This window comes from Coenobita brevimanus, chromosome 55, assembly GCF_032717465.1.
Source record: "Coenobita brevimanus isolate Jiangsu-jjx chromosome 55, ASM3271746v2, whole genome shotgun sequence".
In the NCBI taxonomy this organism is placed as follows: Eukaryota; Metazoa; Arthropoda; class Malacostraca; order Decapoda; family Coenobitidae; genus Coenobita; species Coenobita brevimanus.
This window is the reverse complement of record NC_137008.1, coordinates 47,473,486-47,498,209: the sequence shown is the minus strand read 5'-3', so window position 1 is coordinate 47,498,209 and position 24,724 is coordinate 47,473,486. Positions and strand designations below refer to the sequence as shown.

The following is a 24,724-nucleotide window of genomic DNA, read 5'->3' as shown; positions in this document are numbered from 1 at the left end:
CTTGCCACTTTACCCCAAGAATCCTTCTCAGTATTTTATTTTCAAATCCTAATACTTTCTGATCTGTTGCAATTGTACTGTACCATGATTCATGCCCGTAAATTAAAATTGGTCTAACCATGGACTTGTAAATTTTCACTTTAGTATGTATCAAAAGCATATTATTATTCTAAACAGATTTCAACATTCCAACAGCTCGCCAAGCCTGTCTAATCCTCTCCTCAATTTCATTGTTTAATGATCCATTAGATGATACAATCGTTCCCAGATATTTAAAGTTTTCTACATTCTTCACCACATTATTCCCAATTACACAATCGATTTGGTTCTCCACGTTCATATTAATAATTTCAGTCTTTCCACAATTTATTACCAATCCCACTTTTTCTCCTTCCTCCACCAGACAATCAAGCACCCTCTGCATCTCGTAAATACTTCCACAAATCAGTACAATATCATCAGCATAGTCCAAATCCATTAGCTTCTTATTTTCTTTCCAGTTAATTCCTGCACCTGTTCTCCTTACAACCTTTTTCATAACATAATTCATAACCAAAACAAACAACAATGGTGAAAGAACTCCTCCTTGAATCACTCCTGACCTAACTTGAAATGGATCACTCAAAGAACCACCCACCATTACCTTACAAAAAGTTCCTTCATGCAAACTTTTAATAATATTTACAAACTTTTCTGGTATACCATAGAATCTCATAATTTTCAACGTAGCTCCACATGAAACACTATCAAACGCCTTTTCAAAATCCACAAAACACATACTAAGTGGCATTTTCATCTCATTAGCTTGTTGCATTAGATGCCTTACAATAAAAATCTGATCATTACAACCTCGACCCTTTCTAAATCCCGCTTGTTCTTCTCTTAAAATTTTATCAATTACTGGCTCTATCCTGTTCAACAAGATTTTGGAAAAGACTTTTGCAACTACAGGTGTCAAAGTTATCCCCCTCCAATTGCCACACACACTTAAATCTCCCTTTTTTGGTATTTTTATAATCACTCCATTTTTCCACTCTTCTGGAATTCCACCATTATCCCAAGCCACATTAAAAGTTTCAAAAGCACATTCATCAACTCGTCATTTTCCACCTTAAGCATTTCAGGGAATATTCCATCCTCTCCTGGGGCCTTAAAATTCTTTAACTCCTTTATAGATTTTGCTACCTCTTCCAAAGTTATATCCCCTGTTTCTATCTGCAAATCTCTCTCGGCTGGCAAAATGTCGTCTTCAGGTGGGATTGGTCTATTTAGAACAGATTCAAAGTGCTCTTTCCACCTTCCTTTTCTATCCAGATCTTTAGTCATCAAATTACCATTTCTATCTCGTACAGGTATTTCCTTCCTTCTCTTTTCAGTCCGAGTTAACTCCTTTATGGCCTGATACACTGCTCTTGTGCTCTGACCGTCATTTTTACTTAATTTAATTTCTGTCTCTGTCACCTTTTCATCATATAGTCTCCTCTTATCACGTCTAACGAGTCTTTTTACTTCAGAATGTAAACTCCAGTACTTTGTTCTAAGTACTTCAACTACCTGGCCATCAACATGTTGTTCTTCACTTCTTAACTTAACCTCTTTCCTTTTCTGAATTGCATTCCATGTTTCATCTGACATCCACTTTTTCCTTCTCGCTTTTCCCTTTTTCTTAATAGTAACCTTAGCAGTTTCATGCAAAACCTCTTTTACCTCTCTCCACATTTGATTAATATCATTGTCTTCAGATTCCATCAAAGTCTGCAAGACTAGAAACCTGTTCCTACATTCCCACCGAAACTTTTCCCTCGTGCTCTCATCACTTCTCAGCTCATCCAAATCATAATTATTACCTCCTGTACAATTACCATTAACGTTTCTCTTAAGTTTTATTTTAATCTTTGACACAACAAGTTGATGATCACTACCTATATCTGCCCCCCTCCTTACGCAAACATCTTGCAAATAACTCCTATGCCTTCTGCTAATTGCAATGTGGTCAATCTGGTTACAATATTTACCACATGGTGAAATCCAAGTAGTCTTATGTATTTTTCTATGCTCAAAGATAGTTCCACCAATTATAAGGTCATTTGCCAAACAAAAGCTTCCAAGTCGCACCCCATTTTCGTTCCTTATACCAACACCCTCCTTACCCATACAATCTTCAAAGCCATCCCTACTACTGCCAACAGTCGCATTAAAATCACCAATGCAAACTAACACATCATGTCTTGCCACTCTGTTCACTACATCCTGCAGCTTCTCATAAAAGTTATCCTTCATTTCATCAGCAGCCTCATTTGTCGGAGCATACCCTACAACCATACTGATATTACCATGGTCAGATTTTAAACGAGCATAAAGCAAGCGCTCATTAATTGGTTCAAAATCACATACCGCCTTACAAGCATCTCTACTCAACAGTAAGCCTACTCCTTGGTAATGATTTCCATCACTCCTACCAGAAACCAACATAGTAATACCATCTTCCAAATTCATTTTATCAACTCCAAGCAACCTCGTTTCTGTAAGAGCACAAATATCCATCTTGTATTCCTTGAACACTGAAATAAGCTCTTCCATTTTACCAGCCTGATTGAGAGTTCGAACATTCCAGTTTCCTATTCTTAAGGTTCTTTTTGGATGTATGAACTTATTTTTACACCGTGGGATTCCTAGCACCCCCTGCCCACTTAAGGGCTGCACGGAACTGAGGGCCATTGCTTTGTCACCAGAGTTCATCAAGATTTGTTAGGCAGAAAAATATTTTACCCTGGAGCCAATGCCAGTGACTCGCAGGAACCAGACAGTGGAGAGAGGAAATTAACTAAATGAAAGTAAAATGCAGAGGGTTTGGACAGACAAAGTACAAGGGAAAGAAAGAGAGTAAAGAGAATGTAGATAAAAGTTAGTGTATTGTAGATTATTAAAGCCATAGGAGATCACTGGAAATCCATGGTACCTTTTGGATTTGAACCATGGTACAGTAGCATATGCTGCTCAAACCAGGGACTTTTCTCACCATCCATTCAAGATTAGCAAACAAAGAAAAGGAGTACAGTATTAAATTTTGTTCCAGGTGATGAAGATGAGGAACACGTTAATGTTGTCGACGGTGATGATGATGAGATGATGCCTACAGCTAAAAGGAGGAGAATCCAACAGGAGCAGAGAAATGTTCTTGAGGAAGGTGAGATTAATAATATGTAATGAATTTGTGATAAGTGGGTGCATAAATGATGTATTGGTATTAGAAGTAGACTGTGAGATAATGCTAATTTCATGTGTGCATTGTGTTGGAGAAAGCTTGTGGATATTGCCAGGCATGAAACAATTGAACTTGATGGTGAGTCTCTTGCCCCACCTCCAGCACATACCATGTGCTGGAGGTGGGGCAAGAGCTAACTCTGTGCCTAGAGTGAGGAGTGGTTTGAAATAAGTTCTGGGAGCTGTTGCCTCTCCTGACATTGAGACAGCTCTCCCCATGTGCTAAGGGATCTTTCTATGCGGCATGTGTCAGAAGTGTATTGCTGTGTGGTAGTGAGACCTAAGTAGTAAAGGAAGAGGATATTTGCAGGCTCAAATGTGCAGAAATGGCAGTGATTAGGTGGATGTGCAATGTGCCCATGAGTGCAAGGCTTGGGGGAGCCAGGTTATGATGGAAGAGTCGAGAGGTAGGATGGGGCTGGAGTGTATTGGTGTTGTGGTGAGGAGAGGTAGATTGAGATGGTTTGGACACGTGGAGAGGATGGGGGATGATAAATTGGGTGCAGAAAGTGAGAAGTGCTTATGTTAGGGGTTGGGTAGTGAGAGGTAGATCGAAAAAGACCTGGAACGAGATTGAGTATGACCTCAGAGTTATGGACTAAATAGGGAAGCTGCCAGACATTGAGCAGCATGGAATGCTGCCATTAGGTGACCAAGGCCAGCACATGCAAGCATACTGAAGTCTTCAAAAATGAAATGAATGGATTAACCAGTGCATGGCATTTAACTTCATTTGAGAGCAAGCCATATGAGCTCAGAGGTATAGTATTGTCACCATTAACCCTCTCATGATTGGAACAACTCCTGGATTCTGTGTCAGGTAATGGTAGACAATTTTATTCGGCTGAGAGTAAGTCAGGTGAACTTCAGAATCATGAAGTCTCATTTTAATCATGCATTGTTTCATTCCATGACACTGCCATATGTTTCTTATTTTAAATGCATTTATTTACTTTATCTTCCTTTATCATCCTTCCCTCCTCTTTTCTACTCTGATGGCTCTGTAGCTATTTCTTCTACTGATAAAGCAGATCTCTTTGCACAGACTTTCTCCTCCAACTCCACCTTAGACGATTCCGGTGCTGTTCCTCCCTCACTTCCCTCCTCTGACTTCTTCATGGCTAACATTAAAATTTCTTCAGCTGATGTATTTTCTCCCATTGCTGGCCTCAGTACTAATAAGGCATATGGGCATGATGGAGTCCCTCCTGTTGTTCTCAAGAACTGTGCTTCTGTGCTTACTCCCTGCCTAGGCAAACTCTTTCGCCTTTGTCTGTCAACTTGTACCTTTCCTTCTTGCTGGAAGTTTGCTCTCATTCAGCCAGTCCCAAAGAAGGGTGACCATTCCCAACCCTCTAACTATCGTCCAATTGCTTTAACATCCTGTATCTCAAAAGTTTTCGAGTCAATTCTTAATAGAAAAATTTTAAAGCATCTTTCCTATCACAACCTTCTTTCTGATCATCAGTATGGGTTCTGTCAGGGACGCTCCACAGGCGATCTTCTCACCTACCTTTCAGACTCCTGGTCATCCTCCTTTCGGGACTTTGGCGAAAGCTTTGCCATTGCACTTGACATCTCAAAGGCTTTCGATCGAGTCTGGCATAAATCTTTAATTTCCAAACTGCCCTCTTACGGTTTCTATCCTTCTATCTGTGCCTTCATCTCTAGCTCCCTTTCTGGTCGTTCTATAGCCGCTGTTGTAGACGGCTATCATTCTTCTCCTAGATCTAGTAACAGTGGTGTTCCTCAGGGCTCTGTCCTATCACCAACTCTCTTCCTTTTATTCATCAATGACCTTTTAAGCTGTACATCTAACCCTATCCACTCATACGCTGATGACTCCACCCTTCACCTTTCCATTCGATTCCCACAACGTCCATCTCAGCAGTTACTTCAACAGGCAAGGGATGAGGCTATGGCACACCTAATGTCTGACTTGGCTCGTATCTCTGACTGGGTTAAAAATAATCTGGTTGTTTTTAATGCATCAAAGACTCAGTTTTTGCACCTATCAACCCGACAAAATCTTCCACAGGTATACCCACTTATGTTTAATAATACTCAGCTTAATCCTGCATCATCATTGAACATGCTTGGGGTTTCATTTGCTCGGGACTTGTCTTGGAAAGATCATATTACATCTCTTGTAAAATCTGCTTCCAAGCGATTGGGTGTGCTAAGCTGACTCCGTTCCTTCTTTATCCCTGCACAATTGTTGACTCTATACAGGGGTTTTATCTGCCCCTGTGTGGAGTACAACTCTCATGTATGGGAGGGCTCCCCACATACAGCTCTTCTCAATAGGGTGGAGTCAAAGGCTTTTCGTCTCATTGACTCTCCCCCTCTTGACTCCCTTCAACCTCTGTCTCTTCTCCGCAGTGTTGCATCTTTATCTCTTTTCTATCGCTACTTTAATGGTCACTGTTCCTCTGAACTGTCTGCATGCATTCCTCCACTTCTATGACGGGCATGTAGCACCCGTCTAGCAGCAAACTCTCACCCCTTTTCTGTCCAACTCTTTAATGCAAGAGGCAACCGTTACTCCCAGTCCTTCATTTATGCAACAGGTCTACTCTGGAACTGTCTCCCTCTGTCTGTATTTCCTGTTTCCTATGATCTCCAGTCTTTCAAACGCAGTGTGTCCAGGCATCTCGAAATGAATGGATCTTGAATTTGGCTCTCTCTTGTATTTTGTTTTTCTCTTGGAGGGAACAGTATTGCGAGCTCATTGCCTTTGGTTCCTTCTTCCTCACATAAAAATATATATATATATATATATATATAAAGAAAGTAGTTATTTAGTGATAAAGACCTCCTTTTATTATGACAGTCAGAAGTTGACTATATGGCAGATGCATGTGAAGCTCATTAACAGAATTTGTACAGATGATTAGGATTGTGTGTTGGACCCAAGATTCATGGCATGAGTGATTGTGTGGCCTGTTTCACTGAGTAGGCTGTTGATAGTTTTCTCACTTTCATACATTTTTCTTGTTTCTGGATATTATAGCGCTTTTTCTTTGACCTTACAAAGATCTCTAGCTCTTTCCAGCTCATTTGTGGCAGTGTGTGTTAAATAGGAGGATCACTTTGACTCATAACTAATGCTTTTCAAATTTCGTGCAGTCACAACTTAGTACAGTACTCAAATTGTGGAAGTGACCCAGTTCCTGCTGGAGATGAAAAGAAGCCCCATTTGTAGGTAAGAGGAAAGGTCATTATAATGATAAAAGTATTATGTTCTCAGATCTGGAATTCAGTGATGAGGAGGAAGATTTTGGTGGTCAGGATGCACAGCACCTCCTGCAGCAACAGCAACAACAACATGTTACAGTGGGTGAGATGGTGGAGGGTGGACTGGTGCTGGAAGAGGAGGGGGAGCAGTACCTGACAGACCATCACCAAGGGCCAGATGAGACTCAGGGTGCTGCTGAGGCTATGGTACAGCTTTCAGCACAGTATTCATATTACCAGGTATGTTAAGCTAAATTTGATGTGCATTATACTGTACAGTATATAGTAAAGTCATCGTACAACATGAGACAGGTTATACAAAACCTCGTGCTGAATCAAATTCGTGCTTTAACGTGGTATATATTTACGTGTAAAATGGGGGGTTAGGCTCTAGAAGCCCCATATTTTTCTTTAAAAATATATATAAAATATGTGGGGGCGCTCACCATCCACTTACTCGATGTAGTGCTGCTCTCGGGTGTCTGCCCTTTCCTCTCCTCCATCCTTCTTTCCTTCCATTATCTTCTGTCTTTCTTTCCTTCATTCTTTCCTCATCCTTCTGCCTACAGGTGACCTTACACTCTCTCTTTTGTCTTTCCTTCATTCTTTCCTCTTCTTTCTGCCTGTGAGTGACCCTTCACTGAGTGACAAGCCAAATGGATTCCTGTACACCAGGAAACTATTTACTATGCTGGGTGGTAACCATATAACCAAATCTTGGCACCTGGTGGTTTAGTGGGAAATTATTGCGCTCCAATCAGACTGAGCCAGTGAAGGTTTATATACAAGGGGTGTTTTTTTTTTTTTATGTGAGGAAGAAGGAACCAAAGGCAACGAGCCTGCAAAACTGTTCCTTCCAAGAGGAAAACAAAATACAAGAGGTTGGGGTTTATTGCTCACGTAATGCCACTTAGGGATGAGTGAGGCTGGTCACTCTCATCTTAAATATCAGGACCAGCTGCCTAGCCCCGGGCCCCTACACTCCTCATGGGGCAACGTAGGATTGGATGATGGATAGATGGATAAAGATATGTTATTACAAATATGTCTGCTTTAAGACACCTGCAGCAGTGTGATTACGAATGATCTCGCTGACTGGACACATCAGTGTATCCTAACTTAACCCAACTGGGAAGTTCTCCCCCTCCCCCTTTGAGTACACCTCATAATTTTAACCACCAAGGATTACCACTAAGCCCAACTTTGAAAGCCCCCAGTACCAGACATGCAACAACTTTAAACCTAATCAACATTCGAAAAATCACCACTTAGCATCATGCATATTTTTCCAAGAATTACTTTCGGTGCAGTCATTAAAAAAATGCATAGTGTCATACTATTTATGAAAGTATCATTAGTCATCAACAATAAAGGAAAAAATACAGTGAAATCGTCAGCATGGAGTTATTGCATGCAACTTCTCAGATAAATACATTTCATTCATTATTCAACATCTAATCCAATGTTGCCTCATGAGGAACATAGGAGCCTAGGGCTAGGCAAGTTGGTCTAGACATTTAGATGAGAGTGACCAGCCTCATTTATCCCTGAGTGGCATTATGTGAGCAATAAACCCAATCACCCTTTGGATATAAACCTGCACTGGCCCAATCAGACTGGAGTGCCTTAACCCCTTAACCGCGGGGCGTCACTTTCGTGACGCTTGGGAGCAAAGGATCATACCGCGGGGCGTCGCTTTTGTGATTCTGTGTTATTTTGAATTCACCCGGGCTTCCAAGTGGGGGCTTGTATCATCTATCAGTACTGCCAATGTCCAACACTAGTCAGCACTCCTAATCTCATCTGTACTCCCATCCATTGTTGACAATTTAACCATTTCTCCCTGTTCTTGACTCCCCTCCCTACCCCCCCTCCATTACCCTATCCTCTCGCCTGCCCGGCCGTGCTGCGCTAAGTAAATCTTCCCTGGAATTTTCCACTGATTTCATCCATTGAAATAAGCCCTATGCCCTGTTCTTATGCCAAATAATATATACAAGAAAGAAATAAGGTAAGTGAGAGTGCCATACACCTGGAATTGGCTAATTATCACCTGACAACACCTCACGTGCACTCGTTCGCTAATTTTCGCTGTTTTTTTCCCCTTGAAATATGCCGTATAATCTATTTTCGTAATAAATATACATATAAGGAGGGAAGGGAGAAGCCTAAGTGATATTTACATTCACCTGGAACTACCTAATTTATAATGTATTGTCTAGATTTCCTGCCAATCATTTCAGTGAAATACTTAGCTGTTTCAAGAGCTACGTTGGTAGTACTGAATATCCCCTAAGTAGGCCTCTACCCCGGCCGGCCCTCCCTTATCAGTTCTCTCTCATCTTCCGAAGAGGAGGTACGTATGTTCCTCTTGCTGACTTCAGGGCCTTTTTCTCCCCCATGCAAAGGGCCCTGTGACCTTTACCCCCTACTAAACCTCGTGTGGAAAGAGGTAAAAGGCTGACAATTGATAAAAGAGTGACTACGATCATTCTATTGAGTAAAACAGTGCAAGTGGAATTGTAAATAATGTGTAAACAGCAAGTGAAAGTAATGAATGTAAATATACGTGAACAATGGAAAATAGTTTTATAAGTTACTTCAAGTGACAGTGCATAACACAGTGTAAATAAAATAGAAATGTAAATAACGTAAATAAAATAAAGAACGTAAATAGAAATGTAAATGAGTAGTATTATAAGAACACGAGTATATACCCTAGGAGTAATGAAAGTGAAAGTTTCACTCTAGCATGTCTGAATACTATGAGTTATGAGACTGAAGATGAAAGTGACATTCACTCTCAATGCTAGTATACAGGACGAGAAAGTGAATGCTACGTATTTTACTGAAAGAAATTGAATCCCTACAGTGACAATAAACTAACACTACTGAAGGAAACTTATGGATAAAGACTGTAGATATATATAAGTGTTATATAGTAATAGAAATATAAAGTGTGAGGGGTTTTATGAATAATAAATGACAGAGTACCAAGAGCGAACTAGCGCAAGTGCGGCAGTCAGATGCGCTCATAATTTTCATTGCTTTCACAGTGTTTTTTTTTTTTTTTTTTTTTTTTTTTTTTTTTTTTTTTTGAGTATGGATCCCAAACTACTTGAAAATCATAGAGTAGTGTTAATATCTGGCTGTGGTAATCATATTACGAGTTGTCGGGAAGTGTAAAGTGGAGACTTCGTTACCCAACTTCAGAGGTCTCCACAAGTCCTATGGTAACTGACGAAGGCTCAACAAACATTCCAGGAGAAAGCTGAAGGTATGTGCCATAAGCATATATAATTTTAATATTCTAGGACTAATAACTGATTTTTGGCAAATATTTTTTGAGAGTCTGTCGGAGCCCGAATAACCCCGCTGCACACGCAAAACATCGTTAAACATGCCCGTGGTGTAGGGGTTAATCACCCACTATCCCACCAGGTGCTATAATTTGATTATATGGTAACCACCCAGCATAGTAAATGATTTCCTGGTGTACAGGTAACTGTTTGACTTGTCACTCAGTGTAGAGTCACCTGTAGACAGAAGGAAGAGGAAAGAATGAAGGAAAGAAGGACAGAAGAGGATGGTAGGAAAGAAGGAAGGAAGAGAGGAAAGGACAGTCAACTGAGAGCAGCACTACATTGGGTGAGTGGATGGTGAGTGCCCCCACCTACCATTTAAACTGCAGTAACCTTGAATAATAACAAGTCAACGAAACAGTATAATTTATGAGAGCTTAATTCAAGAGAATTGAACTCACATAATTATCTTACCTAACTTCTCACGTCAGCAAGTGGAGCCTTCACATACCATAAAAGCTGAATTTTCTAGTCCTCCAGAGTCCATCAGTTCCTACAAAAAATCAGTCACAAAACCCTTTTTACACTCATTGCACCAAACTTGAAAACATGAATTTTACTCCTCCCTCATTATATCCATCTTCAGTTTTTATTTTATTTTATTTTTTCAATCACTAACACCATATTTTTTCTGAATATATACAATGTTCGGTTATTATCAGTATTTCTTCCTGAGATGCATGCTGCAGTGTGTTTACATAGGATCTCACCAACTGGACACATCAGTGCATCCTGACCTAACCGAACCTAACTGAGAGGCTTTACCCCGAAGACCCCACATAATTTTTACCACCTAAAATTGCCACTAAGCTCAACCATGAAAGACCCCAATAGCAATTAGGCAAAAATTTCTGATAATTAGCCTATGAAAAATCACCACCCTGCATCATCCGTATTTCACTGAGAATTACTTTTGGTGCATCAGAAGAAAAGAGCAGTGTGAAACTATTTATGAAAGTATACCACGTTGAGTACACCGCTTCCCGTTCGATCAGCGAAGTTAAGCAACGTTGGGTCTGGTTAGTACTTGGATGGGTGACCGCCTGGGAACACCAGATGCTGTTGGCATCCCTACGTCAAGTGGGGTTGGTGGAGGATTAGTGCCCCTCCCTGTAAAACAATTAACTCTAAGCCCTTGGCCACCCCGTCTGGGATACATGGCGTCTGGCAATGAATGAATGAATGAATCATTTGGCATCAACAATAACAGAAAAAAATACGGTGAAATTGTTAGCACAGAATGATTGCGTACAGAATGACTTCTGTGTTAAACATGAAAGCAGTATTCCTGAATAATAAGTCAGTCATTGTATGATAGTATAATTCACAAGAACTTAACTCACATATTTATCATACCAGACTTTTACATCAGCACATATATTCATCGCATACTTCAAGAGCCAGATTTTTTAGCCCAGGGTCTGTCAGTTCATAACAGAGATTGGTTGCGAAGCTTTTTTCACACTCATTGCACTAAATTTGAAAACATAAATTTTACTGCTCCCTCATCATTAACTTTTTTTTTTTTTTTTTTTTTTTTTTTTTTTTTTTCCCCCACTCCAACAAAGAAACTTTCCACATCGTAAACACACCTGACACATATTATCTAACTGTCTATAGACTTTATACTGATACTCTTGTTCACATTAAACTCCCAGACCACATGCCACTTCGTCCAACAAATTTCCTTTTTCCACGGGAATAAATGCTTTTCTTGTGTTCTTTCAGGTTGTTTAGCAGACTTGGGGCTGAAGTCTGCTTCGGCTTCTTGAAGCCATGGTTTTTAGGTCGCGGCTTTGGCTTCGTAACTGTACAACGGCTTTGGCTTCAAAGGCAAGGGGCAGGTTTCAGCTCCAACTACTGGCTAAAGCACCAGGGCCAGAAAATTTGTTACGGGAACAGAATATGTTTACAACATGTGGGACAGTGGAGACAATGCTTCTTAATCCTGTTGAAAGAGGATCATGATGTGAACAGATCTAGAATGTAAAGGGATAAGAAATATTCTCATCTACACTAGTTTCAGGAAGTTTACCTGCCTTCAGCTTTGGCTTCATGACTTTTCAAGGGCGCCGGCTTTGGCTTCAGCTTCATGAATTTTGATGGGCTTCACATTCGAAGTCAGAGAGCTGGCTTCAGCCCCATGTCTGGTTCCCATGCACTATCTTCCTTAACCCCTTTCTTTACTGGAAATGTGTTTTGATGTACCCCCGTACATCACTTGTAAACACTCGTGAAACACCAGAACTGCAGCCGTGGTACAATGGTACACCCTCTAATGAATGACAGCATATGGGCCTCAGGGTAGCCCGGTAAGGCTGTTTCTGAGAACCTTGTGATAGCAACAGCTCTGTGTTTTGACAACAAAGACTCTGACGAATTCTAACATCATAAGGTATGTCATGACTGAGTTGTGGTGGCACCAATGGCTTGCTCACTCATCTGTGATGTAACCTCTTTTAGACCAATCATTATTTTATAATTTCTACTACAGATATTGTACTATATTTTCTGCTGACATATGTAAAAATTTAAACACCATTGCCTGCCTGAGAGACAGTTACCACGCACTTGACCACCACGAGAGAGGGTGTACAGGATATTTTTCTCTCATGTTGTTCTGGCGGATTCCGAAAGTGACAAATTTATTCCTCATGAGGATACTTATTTAGATGTATCAGATGATGCAACAGTGTCTGATGTGTCATTAGATGACAGTGATGATGATATGATCGTGAAAATGATGGGGAGGTTGATGTGAAGAAGGAGGAGGAGGTTAGTAGCAAGCTTAGGGATGCCACTCTCTCGGGAACAAGTGGGTCAAGGTTGCCATCACCATCACATGTGTCCACACACTTCATGCTCGGCTTACAAAGTAAGTAAATAAGCCATCCATCTATGCATGACATTTTTTTCAAGCCAATTTGTATGATAGTTACCCGGGTAACAAAACTTTAGCATAAGACATGTAAACTTATATAATGAGTTATTTTATAATCATTTTTTTACAACAGCATCATCATGCTGGGTTTATGTGATTATCAGTATACAAGGAGATCACAAAGAGTGTAGTTTGGACGTGGCATAAAAAACATTCACTACCTCTCCCACTACGGGAGGGGGAGCTGTCAGGTCGGTAAAGGGGAGTGAACCTAGTGTTTACATTGGGGGGAGGGGTAGGTAAAGAAGGGGTTAATCTTCTCCCGGTCCTTCCATAATCGTTCAGATGGTCATTCATTCATGCCATGCTTTTTTTGTCATTTTGGTAAACATACGCTTTGCTTGAAGCAGTAGAAGGACCTTACCAATTCAATTTATATTCCTGTAGTTTGTTTTCTGTATTTTTCTATTTTAAAGGTGGTAAATAACCTTTTTCCGCTGAAAAAATTCCCACTTTATCATCACTTTGCTTAAGCCGTACCTACTATTGTCTGTTTTGATGTGCTCAGAGGTGGTTTCCGTTTACCGGCTTCCCAGCTGGATGCCAGGTTAGGTTAGATTAGATTAAATTATTTGATACAGTCAAGCTACATTAGGTACAGTTAAGCTAGGTCAAGTTAGGTTAAGTTAAACGCTTGGGTTAGGACAGGCCCTTTCGCCATTACCCTAACGAGTCAGATGAGTTGACATAGTGGAACTTTGCAAAAAACAATGATGGAAGAGATTTCACATGAAATGCTTATTTACCACCCAGAAATAATCAAAACTGAACACTAACTTACAAGAACACATGGATGAAAGTAATTTTTTTCAATTTAACAAACATTTTCTTTCCATTTTGTCCCAAAAAACTGCAAAACCTATATGATCGTGGGGTAAAGTTGGTGAGATGAGAGAAAGGACTGATAGCTGTATGCTTAGTTGGTCCGAAATGTGTTGGGAAACGCAAAGTTTAACAAAAAATGTGGAACTGAACACTGAATTGGATGAGTTTTTTTTTTTTTTTCTAATTAGCAAATAGTTTTGTTCCATTTTGTCCCCTAAAGCTGTGAAACCTACATGATTGTGGAGGAAAGTTGGCGAGATGAGAGAAAGGAAAGATAGCCGTATGCTCAGTTGGTCCAAAATGTGTTGGGAAACGCAAAATCAAATGAAAAATGTGGAACTGAATGCTGACTTCGATAAAACTTCCCTGCTCCCCCTTCTAATTAGCAAACATTTTCATCCCATATTTGTCTCCTAAAACTGCGAAACCCATTATGAGTATGGGGTAGAACGAGGTGAGGTGCAAGAAAGGATTGATACTGTAACTGTATGCTCAGTCAGTTGGAAAGTGTTTGTTTTCATTTTCGTTTTTGAAGACTCCAACATGCTTCCATGTTTCGGCCTGAGTTACGTAATGGCCGCTCTTCATGCTGCTCGATCTTTGTTAGCATCCCTATTTAGTCCCTTAACCCTGAGGTCACACTTAACCCCTAAAAAACGGGCATTGGAATGTTTTGACATGCTCAGGACAGACATAATTGGGGGGTGAGGGTAGGGGTAGGGTGGGGATGGTAGTTAGAGTGGTGGGGGTTTGGGGGTGGTTGGGGGGATGGTGGTTAGTGGGGAGGGTGGGAGTTAGGGCTAGTAGGGGGCATTGGGGGGCTGTGGACGGACTTGGGGAGGCCGTGGGGGTTTGGGGTGGTGGGGGGGATGGAGAGGGTGGGGGATGGTGTGGGTGTGGTGGTAGGGGGATGGTGGTTAGTGGGGAGGGTGGGAGTTAGGGCTAGTAGGGGGCATTGGGGGGCTGTGGAGGGACTTGGGGAGGCCGTGGGGGTTTGGGGTGGGGGTTCGGGGTGGTGGGGGGGATGGGGTGGGTGTGGTGGTAGGAGGATGGGGTGGGTGTGAGGGGCGTGACCGGATATGCAGACACCCGTCTTTTTGCCCTTAGTCCCCTCGGACAGCATATGCGGATACCCGTCTTTTAGGGGGTTGATGACCTTGTCCCAGGTCTTTTTCGCTGCCTGTCACTACCCTACCCCCAGCATTAACACATCTCACTTCCTGCACCTAATTATCATCCCCCATCCTCTCCATATGCCCAAACCATCTCACTCAACCTTTTGTCATCACAACACCAATACGCTCAAGTTCCATCCTACCTCTCAACTCTTCCATCGTAAACCTAGCCCCCCCCCCAGGCCTCACACTCAGGGACACACTGCACATCCACCTAATCATTGCCACTTCTGTATATTTGAACCTGTTAATATCCTCTTCCATTGATGCCCAGGTCTCACTACCATACAGCATTACGCTCCAACCACATGCTGCATACAAAGATCCCTTAGCACATAAGGAGAGCCCTCTCAGTGTCAGAGGAGGCAGCAGCTCCCTGAACTTCTTCCAACCACTCCTCACTCTTGCCACACCTCCAGCATATAACATCTCTCCCAAATAACAAAACTCTTCCACACAAAGAGACCCACCAGCAAGTTCAGTCCTTTCACGCCTGACTATGCACATGCTTTCCCTAATGCACCACACACATGACATCAGCATTATCTTGCAGTCTACCTCTAATACCACTACATCTCTTATGCACCCTTTTATCACAAACACTGCACAAGATGGAAAATTCATTCCCACACCCTTGTGACAAATCGCACTTAGCCACTTTTCCTCTTCTTTGACAGTACCTCCCCCAGCCCTAGATACCATCACTTTCATTTTATCTGCATTTACTCTTAAGCCCTTGTGCCCCATACCACCTCTCCACTTCCAAAATCTTTCCTCTGCCTCCCTTTCATTCTTTGCAGCCAACTCCAAATCATCAGCATACAACATCTCCCACGGAGGTACATTCCTGAAGTCATGTGAGAGGGCTTCAGGTACCGTGATAAACAACAAGGGGCTCAAGACTGGACCCTGATGCACACTATCATTCACAAAAAACTCATCACTCAGATCTCCATTCACACTTACCTGGGCATGAGCACCAGCATACATGCCCATAACCACCCTAACCAGCCACTCCTCAATCCCAAGCTTTCCCATTGCCCACTTCACCACCTCTCTAGGGACTCTGTGAGAGGCCTTCTCCAAATCAACAAAAACAAAGTACTGTTCCCTTTTTTTCCTATATATTTTTCCTGGAGCTGTCACACAATGAATATGGTATCAGTGGTTCCATTGCCAGGCATAAACCCAACCTGCATCTCATCAATATTCATTCTTCCTTTAATCATACCTTCTAGAACTCTCCCCGTTTCCTTCATTATTTGGTCTAGAAGTTTTATGCCTCTGTGATTTCCTCTTTTCAGGGCATCACCCTTCCCCTTGTACACATTTACAATTACACTCTTCAGCCAGTTATCTGGGATAACACATCGTCATCATCATTGTCATCATCATCTTCATCATCATCATCTTTATCATCATCATTATTAGGATGCGAAACAACCGAACTCACCGGCCTCACACTTCCAAGTGAGCGGGCTCTGCCTGCATACTGCAAGACCCTTCCGATGACGTCACCACTCGGACCGTAACAAGTGCGTGCGCACACACACACTAACAGCAATATGCATTAACACTCTCGTCCTCTTTTCTTAATTTGGTGAACGATCCCAAGGACGAAAATGAATGGATTATTTGTCGTCCTCTACACACTATGTATCCAATACATAGACTTTTGTTTAAGCACCATTAAGACCCAGTCTGTAACCACATACAGATATGTGGTGTCCCTTGAAGTATTATAATCCTTCTAGTCCCTGCTGACTGCTGCACGCAGCCGCTCAGTCAAGGCACCTTTCTTGGTGAGACAGTCAGCCAGTTGTTGTGATGTATCCACCCAAGACACTTCATCAATCTCCCCTTGCTTCAACATGTCTTGTGATACGCAATATCAATGCACAATCTTCTGTCTTTTACACTCCTACAGGAGTAATGGGCATCCACCAGACTCTTGTTATCCACGAAACACTTGATCTTGAAATCTCCACATCCAGAAACCTCACGCAATATGTTGGCGAGATATACAGCAGTTTCAGCACACTCAAGCAGCACCAACATTTCAGCAGATAAAGTAGATTTGACGACCCGCCTGATCTTTCTAGTCTGCCAGAATAAGGGACATCTCGCCCCACTAGCATCTCTTAGGAAGATCGCAAAGCCTCCCTGAGACCCATTGCCTACAAGGTTGGCAAAAGAGGCATCTGAAAAGCACTCTTTATAACATTCATCGAGTGGCCCCATTCTTGGAATGTATAGTTTCATGTTGTCAGTCTTCACCCTTGCGATCACCTTGTTGAGCCTAAGCAAATCTGCTACATTAGCTCGGTTGCTAATCATACTCAACTCACACACATCAAAGGCAATATCTGGTCGAGTGTGTGTGGCAGTCCAATTGAGCTGCCCAGTTAACGCTCGGTACTCATTTTTCTCAGACTCAGACAGCTCTCCTGATTTTACTGCTGCACGATTTCTGCTCAGTGCGACTGGTTTCAAAGACGAAGCGTACTGGAACTGGTCAAGCGTTATGCTGCCATTGCTGTTGGAGACGACATTTAGACCAATGTATTTGAAAGCTTTTGATTCCGAACTGCCGATGAGGAATATTTGGCTCAAACTGTTTATCACTTCCTGCTTGAACTCACGTGTACCAGCCCAAAGGAAATCATCGACATAAATGCATATAATGCTTTCGATCTTGCCCCTGTTACTCCAAGTGACAGTGCTGAATCCAGTGATGACACTTTAGCTCCGAGACACAACAACTGATCTTTAACCCGCAGGTACCAATGCCTAGCAGCATCACAAAGGCCTTAAACCATTTTCCTTAGTCTCCACAGCTTACCGTTTGCATATTCAGGCAGAGGACGTAAATGAACAACTCGCTCAATGTCGTTACCTTGCAGATAAGCAGCTTTCACGTCCATAGAATGGCAATCCCATTGGTTGGTGGAGGCAAAATAAAGTGCCAAACGCACAGCCTCTTTTGAGCATGTAGGAGAGTCTTTCCGGAGATCCACGGTGTCTTTCTCAAATCCTCTGGCGACTAAACGGGCTTTAACAATCGGCTTCTCGTTTTTCATTTTTTCTGTCACAACCCATCGAACCATTATGGCATCTTGCCCAACATCATCTACTTCCTTATACACATCATGATTCTGCCAGTTTGTAATTTCTTTTTCCATGGCGCATAATACGTCCTCAGAGTTGAAAAGAACAAGCATCTCTGCTTCATCATCAACTACTTCCCATATGCTGAAATCATTTTGCGGATCCACCCAATCAATATTGCCATCAGAGTCCCTCTTTAAATTGTAGCAGTGTTTGTACTTTCCAGTGGCTTTTCCCGCCCGACTCACAATCCTTCTAGTCACCAACTCTCCAGTTTCTGAATGTATTCCCTTTACACGTTGACCAACAGAAACCTTGGGAGGCTCCTTAACCGGAAGAGAAACTGTGGGAGGCTGATCATCCAGAATTGCACCATTTTCCGACTCATCATCCGGTGGATAGTCATTCAATACTTGCGAAGAATCGTCATTAGGCTTCTCTTGGACTACACTGTTCTTCTCATAACTACTGATGCTGTCTCCAACTGTAATATTTCGTTCTGGAGCACGTGCAAGACGACACACATGCACTCGCACATAGACACCGCCGTGTCTCACCAGAATTTGTTTTCCATCTCTGCCTATTACGATTCCAGGACCATGCCATTCATGACTGTCATTTCTTTTGTAGAAGACCTCATCTCCATTTTGGATGTCGTTTAAGTCACTTGAACGTATGTTGTGCCGCAGAACCCTAGCCAGACTTTCACCCGATTCAGTCTTTATAAACTCTTGCCTTGCCAAATGAAGAGCGTTCAAATTGTCCCTCACAATTTTTTATGGTGATGTAGGTTCCAAGGGTGGAGGATCATTTGCATACACATTAGGCAGGCCAGGGTTTTGACCAAAAACAAGTTGGTTAGGAGAAAAACCTGCATAGTTGGTGAGAGCATTTCTTGCCGATACTGCCCAAGCCAAGGCCACATCCAAGTCACACTGGCTATCAGCCATTATCTTCCTAACAATGTCACCTATGACTGCATTTTGACGCTCACATACTCCATTGCTCCATGGACTCTCTGCAGACGTCGTCATGATCTTGATATTAAAGGCCTTTCCCAATGCTCGTATTTCAGCATTGTTGAATTCACACCCATTATCTGTGAGAATTTTTCCTGGTGCTCCTAACAGAACAATCCAACTCCGAAATACTCCTTTGATAACGGTGGTCGGACATTTGTCCGCAGTTACTAGCGCGGTGCAGTACTTGGTCACCAAATCAACAAGCACTAAGAAATAATGCCTTCCCCAAGCTTTCAAATCCATAGCTATGGCTTCGTTAAACTTAGATGCCATGGGCAAACTGACTACTGGTCGAGGCTTAGCTCTCTTGTGCCTACAACAGACTGTACATGCATCAGATACATCCTTGATAGCTTGCTCCAGTTCTGAACTTTTAATTCCAGCATCTGTAATAAGTCTGATTAGTCTAGCCGATGTTGGGTGTCCAAATTGCATGTGAAGCTTCGAAGCCGTTTTGTCTACATCACCCCCAAGAGATGCCAGTGTGATTGTTTCACAAAACTCTCGGCCTAGTCACAAAGAAATTGGAAGCAAGTATTGGCCTGAAGATGAGGACTTCAAATTAACGATAGTTCCACAAATTTTGGCCTGATCACTCTCAAAATTAATCACCATTTTTGCTTTTTTCATGGAACGTTTGCTTAGCAGCAAGGGAATGTTGCAGCTCACCACATCAGCCACAGTGGTTGCACGCATATTTCCAATGTAGCAGGGCAGAGTAACACGTTTGAGGGAAGATACTGTGACACCATCAGCGAAAGTAAACATTGAGGATGACTTTTCTTCTATTGTAGCTTCACGTTCATAATCACTGAGCTCTCTTACATAGCAGTTGATCCATTCAACCCCACATACAGTTGTAGAACACCCTGTGTCTAGAACAGCACATCCCTTAGATTCTTCTACTAGCATCTGTAATTTACCTCTACTAGCTGTATCATCTGCACAGCCCATAAATAATGACAGATGCTCTGTTTCATAATTTTCTTCTCGGCTGCCTTTATTTTCGTATGCATCCGGACAGTCACGTGCCCAGTGAAATCGAGAATCACATACTAAACACCTCAGCACCTTACCATCAGGCTCGAGCGGGTTCTGCCTCCTGCCGGTGGATGAGCGTTGGGAAATTCTAGCAGACACAGTTGAATGGCCATTGCTACGACCTCGATCACGTACTGCACCACCCCGAAACTTTGTCCTTCCTCGTCGAGTACTCCTAACATAAAACGTTTCCTCATCCCCGACATCGTCACTCCAAAAAACTGGCTCACTCTTCACCTCATTGGCAGACACTGATGCATCGTTCTGCCCACAAATTTCCCCAACAATAATACGATTCAGGGCAGATTTCATATTTTCGTAAGTTACCTCAGCTATCGCAGACATCACTAGTTGGTGCTCACTATCTGAAAGTTTGCATGAAGCCAGAAGCATAAAAGCCATCACAGAATTAGGTAGTTGCATGTCCTGCTTCGTAAATTTAAAATAAACATGCTCGAATTCTGCTACGAACTTACAAATGTTCATATTGCCAGGTCTTCTGAAGTTGTACAATTCATGAAAAGCTGCAAACTGCCGACGTCCTTTGTCCACGAGAAATAAACCGTCTAGTTTGTTCAACAAGGTCTGAACACCATTATCATCTTTCAGATCAGTAGCGTCAATTTCTGAAGACGCCACCCTCGCTCTTCCTGACAATGAAAGGTGAATGGTTAGAGCTTGCTTCTTTTTTGGTAAGTCCGTCAGTTCACACCATATATCGATGTCCTTCTTCCAACTCTCATAGGCAGAATCATTTTCAAGTTTTGGAGGCCACTTAATTGAGCACGACGCCAATATGCTCGAACTACGCTCTGCTACCAGTATTAGGATGCAAAACAACCGAACTCACCGGCCTCACACTTCCCAGTGAGCGGGCTCTGCCTGCATACCACAAGACCCTTCTGATAACATCACCACTCGGAACGTAAGAAGTGCATGCGCACACGCACACTAACAGCAATACGCACTAACAATCATCATCATCGTCGTGGTCATTGTCATCGTCATCATCATCATCATCATCTAGACTTCCTTTCCCACGCTAGGGCAGGGTGAAGAGTAGGAACGTCCAGACAGCCTAATTCTGCCCAGTCCAATGGGCCACGCTTTCATTCACTCATTATTAACCCGTGCCTTCCCGGCGACGTGAATTAACGTCCGCACATGATGTGCACTCATGTCTCGGCGACGTGAATTAACGCGGCAACATTGCAAGTTGCATAATTTTCACATTTTTCAACAATCGCGCCTGATTTCTGTTTCGCCCGCCTACGCAAGCCTCACCTACTCCCCGCCAGGCGGATAATCCCCTAGACCCAGATTAACCTCACCAGACCCCTTGATCCTCCACTTACCTCTCATCAGTCACCCAGGTCAGATATGGTGCGTTGTGGGCTGTCAGAGGAGGAGATACAAGTCGCCCTGGATACCCTTACAGGGGATAGTGATTCCCCAATGGATGATGACACCCTCGATGTCGATTATGTGCAGCCTGAGGAGGTAACCAGCAGCAGTGATGAGGAGGTCCCTTCCCCAAGGAAAGTCAAATATATTACATATAGGAGGGCAGGGGACGGCCAGCCTGCACCAAGTGCTGCATCTAGGCAGCAACACCTACCATCAGATGAGGACGAGGACGAGGAAGCAGTACATGGTGGCGTATTTTCCTGGCTGGGGAAGGAAAAGATATCGCCACGTGGGACTGGGACAGACGGCACATCGCGACTGTTCCACACGTATGTTCCTTTTATGTGTTCTGTGGCAGGAAGTAGTGGTGTGGGGATGGTTAGGGCAGTAGAAAGTGAAAGTGTTGGGGTGGGAGAGCTCAGACAGATTCGTGAAAGCGAGAGTGGTGTGGGGGAGGCAACACGTCAACGTGGTGTTCATGTTAGGCGTAGTGTGAGTTAGCAGAAGGTGAAAGCACTTGTCTAACATGTAAATGGGTAATATGTTATATTCGAAGTATTATAAAAGGTGAATAATTAGATTTTGAGTTGAAAAAATAATGACGGTACCTGAAGTCACGTTGTAGCGCTATTGCTATGCTCATTCTTTTCGTAAAGCATGTACATTTATAAAAGCAACTGTATAGTTACTGTAAAGTTAGTATGTAAGTTGAAAAATAGTCTAAGTTGAAAGTCATACGACATACATTCAGTAAGTAAATAAGTGCTAGGAAGAATTCTGTTCACAGTGTAAGATGAGTGGAAAATTCCCCAGTGGCTCCTAATTTAGCCACCAATTATGGGATAAGCTGTCTCCCAGTGGACCACCATCCCACCTCACTCTCTCTCTCTCTCTCTCTCTCTCTCTCTATATATATATATATATATATATATATATATATATATATAACATGTAGAGGGGTAATATGTTATATTGGAAGTATTATAAAAGGTGAATAATTAGATTTCGAGTGACCTGAATTCACGTGGTTACGCTATTGCTATGCTCATTCTTTTCGTAAAGCATGTACATCTATAAAAGCAATTGTATAACATGTAAAGGGGTAATATGTTATATTGGAAGTATTATAAAAGGTGACCTGAACTCACCTGGTTACGCTATTGCTATGCTCATTCTTTTCGTAAAGCATGTACATCTATAAAAGCAATTGTATAGTTACTGTAAAGTTAGTATGTAAGTTGAAAAATAGTCTAAGTTGAAAGTCACAGAACATAGTCAGTAGGTAAATAAGCGCTAGGAAGAATTTTGTTCACGGTGTAAGAGGAGTGGGAAATTCCCCAAGGGCTCTAAATTTAGCCACCAATTATGGGATAAGCTGTCTCCCAGTGTACCACCATCCCACCTCTCTCTCTCTCTCTCTCTCTCTCTCTCTCTCTCTATATATATATATATATATATATATATTAGGATAAGGCTTACTGTAAATCGTGTACTACTGTGAAAGCAAATGTCTGACATGGAAAAGGCCAGAATGTAATGTGAGAAGTACTATAAAGGGGGAGAAAATAAATTCAGAGGTGAAAAAATAATGACATGATTTACCTACGTAAATTAGCGCTACTTCTGTGCTAATTCTTTTCATAAAGCATGTATTTCTGTAAAAGCAATTGTCTAACATGTAAATGGGTAATATGTTATGTTATAAGTAATCAAAAAGATGAAAAAATAGAATCTGAGTTGAAAAAAGCATGAAAGACCAAGTTGTCACTTGGTAAATAAGCGCTATTCTTATGCTAATTCTTTTCGTACAGCAGGTACATCTGTCAAACTAATTGTATAACATGTAAGTGGGTTATATATTATAAGTAATCTAAAAGGTGAAAAAATAGAATCTGAGTTGAAAAAACATGACATAAAATGATCTCACTTGGTAAATAAGCGCTACTTTTATGCTAATTCTTGTCATAATGCCTCAAAATATGTACAAACAATTATGTAAAGTTGAAAAAGGTATGATGTAATTGTGGAAGTAATATGGAACATGAAAAAATACAATAGCTGATGAAATAACGATGTTTGCTACCATCGGTGACATAATCGACCGATTTCGCTAGGGTTGCACAATGGTACATACCTTATTTCTCATTTTTTTCTGTATAAAACCCAATATACTTGTGGTATACATATTTCCAACATATGAATACATGATAATAAACGTATACTGCATCAGTTCAGAGTACCCGTGCCACCATAGAAAACGTACGGTGAAAAGACTACTCATAGAGCATGGCAGTACCTGTCAAACTTACCTGCTCCAGGTAAGCCATTTCTGGACCCAGGGGACACCTTTCTTTGTGATTTTCTTTAGTTTCTGACCAAAAGCGAATGTTTGAGCAAAAAAAAAAATGGTCCAAAAAAGCCGGGACTGGGGTGGACCAAAGCTCAGAAAACGTCGGGATTGGGCGGGTTAAAGCCCGCAGATTCCTGGCTGTATCTGATACGCTGAAAACTTTCACCACATCCTGTAGCTTCACATAAATGTATCCGATAGAGTCAATCCAGACACTCACGTTAAAAAGGGGTGCCAGATCCCTGATCATGCACTTCTCACAACATTCATCCAGCCAGCTTAGTCTCTTGTCACCACCCTAGCCTCACTGCCTTTCATACCTTTCTTCCTCACACACTCATCCACCATATCCCATCACCTTCTCTTTGGCCTACCTTGCCTCCTCCCTCCCTCAGATTCACTCATATATACCTTTTCCACCACTCTATTGTTATCCATTCTCTCCACATGACCATACCATCTCAGTACACCCTCTTCGATTATGGTGTCCACAGACCTCCTTACACTGCATCTTTCACTAATCACGTTATTTTGTAACCTATCCACTCTCATATATAATCGTATTTATCAGGTCAGTGACTAACTTCACTCCTATATCTCCAGAGGCTTTCAACATTTCAGCAATCAACCCAGACACACCTGCTGCCTTCCCCACCTGCATCTTGCCTATTGCCCTGCTCACAGAAGCAGCATCAGTCAAAGGCCAAGGGCCAAATAATGAATCTATTGGCTCCAAACCTTCCCTGTCCCAGTCAAACTCCCCATTCAACAACCGGCTGTGATGCTCTTTCCATTCGTCTTTAATATCCTTACTGTTCACCACAACCCTTCGTTCATCATTCTTCACACACTGCTCACCTTTGATATCCCTATTCTCCCTCTTCATCTGATTTGCCACCTCGAAAATTATATTCTACCCTTTCGCACCATTCAGGTTATCAAGTAAACGTCTCTGTGACTCAGGCTTCACCCTGTAGACGTCATTTCTAGCC

General features: G+C 42.0%; 1 protein-coding gene and 1 pseudogene across 1 annotated transcript in view; both read left to right on the top strand.

Moving 5' to 3' along the window:
• The window catches only part of Taf1 (TATA-box binding protein associated factor 1), a 667,992-nt gene that overhangs the window by 586,561 nt on the left and 56,707 nt on the right, over positions 1-24,724 (top strand). Inside the window, exons 32-34 of the mRNA XM_080273519.1 lie at positions 3,077-3,187; positions 6,515-6,741; positions 9,043-9,045. Coding sequence (XP_080129645.1) covers positions 3,077-3,187; positions 6,515-6,741; positions 9,043-9,045 — 341 coding nt within the window. The remainder of the gene's footprint in view (positions 1-3,076; positions 3,188-6,514; positions 6,742-9,042; positions 9,046-24,724) is intronic.
• LOC145401474 (5S ribosomal RNA) lies at positions 10,813-10,932 on the top strand (annotated as a pseudogene).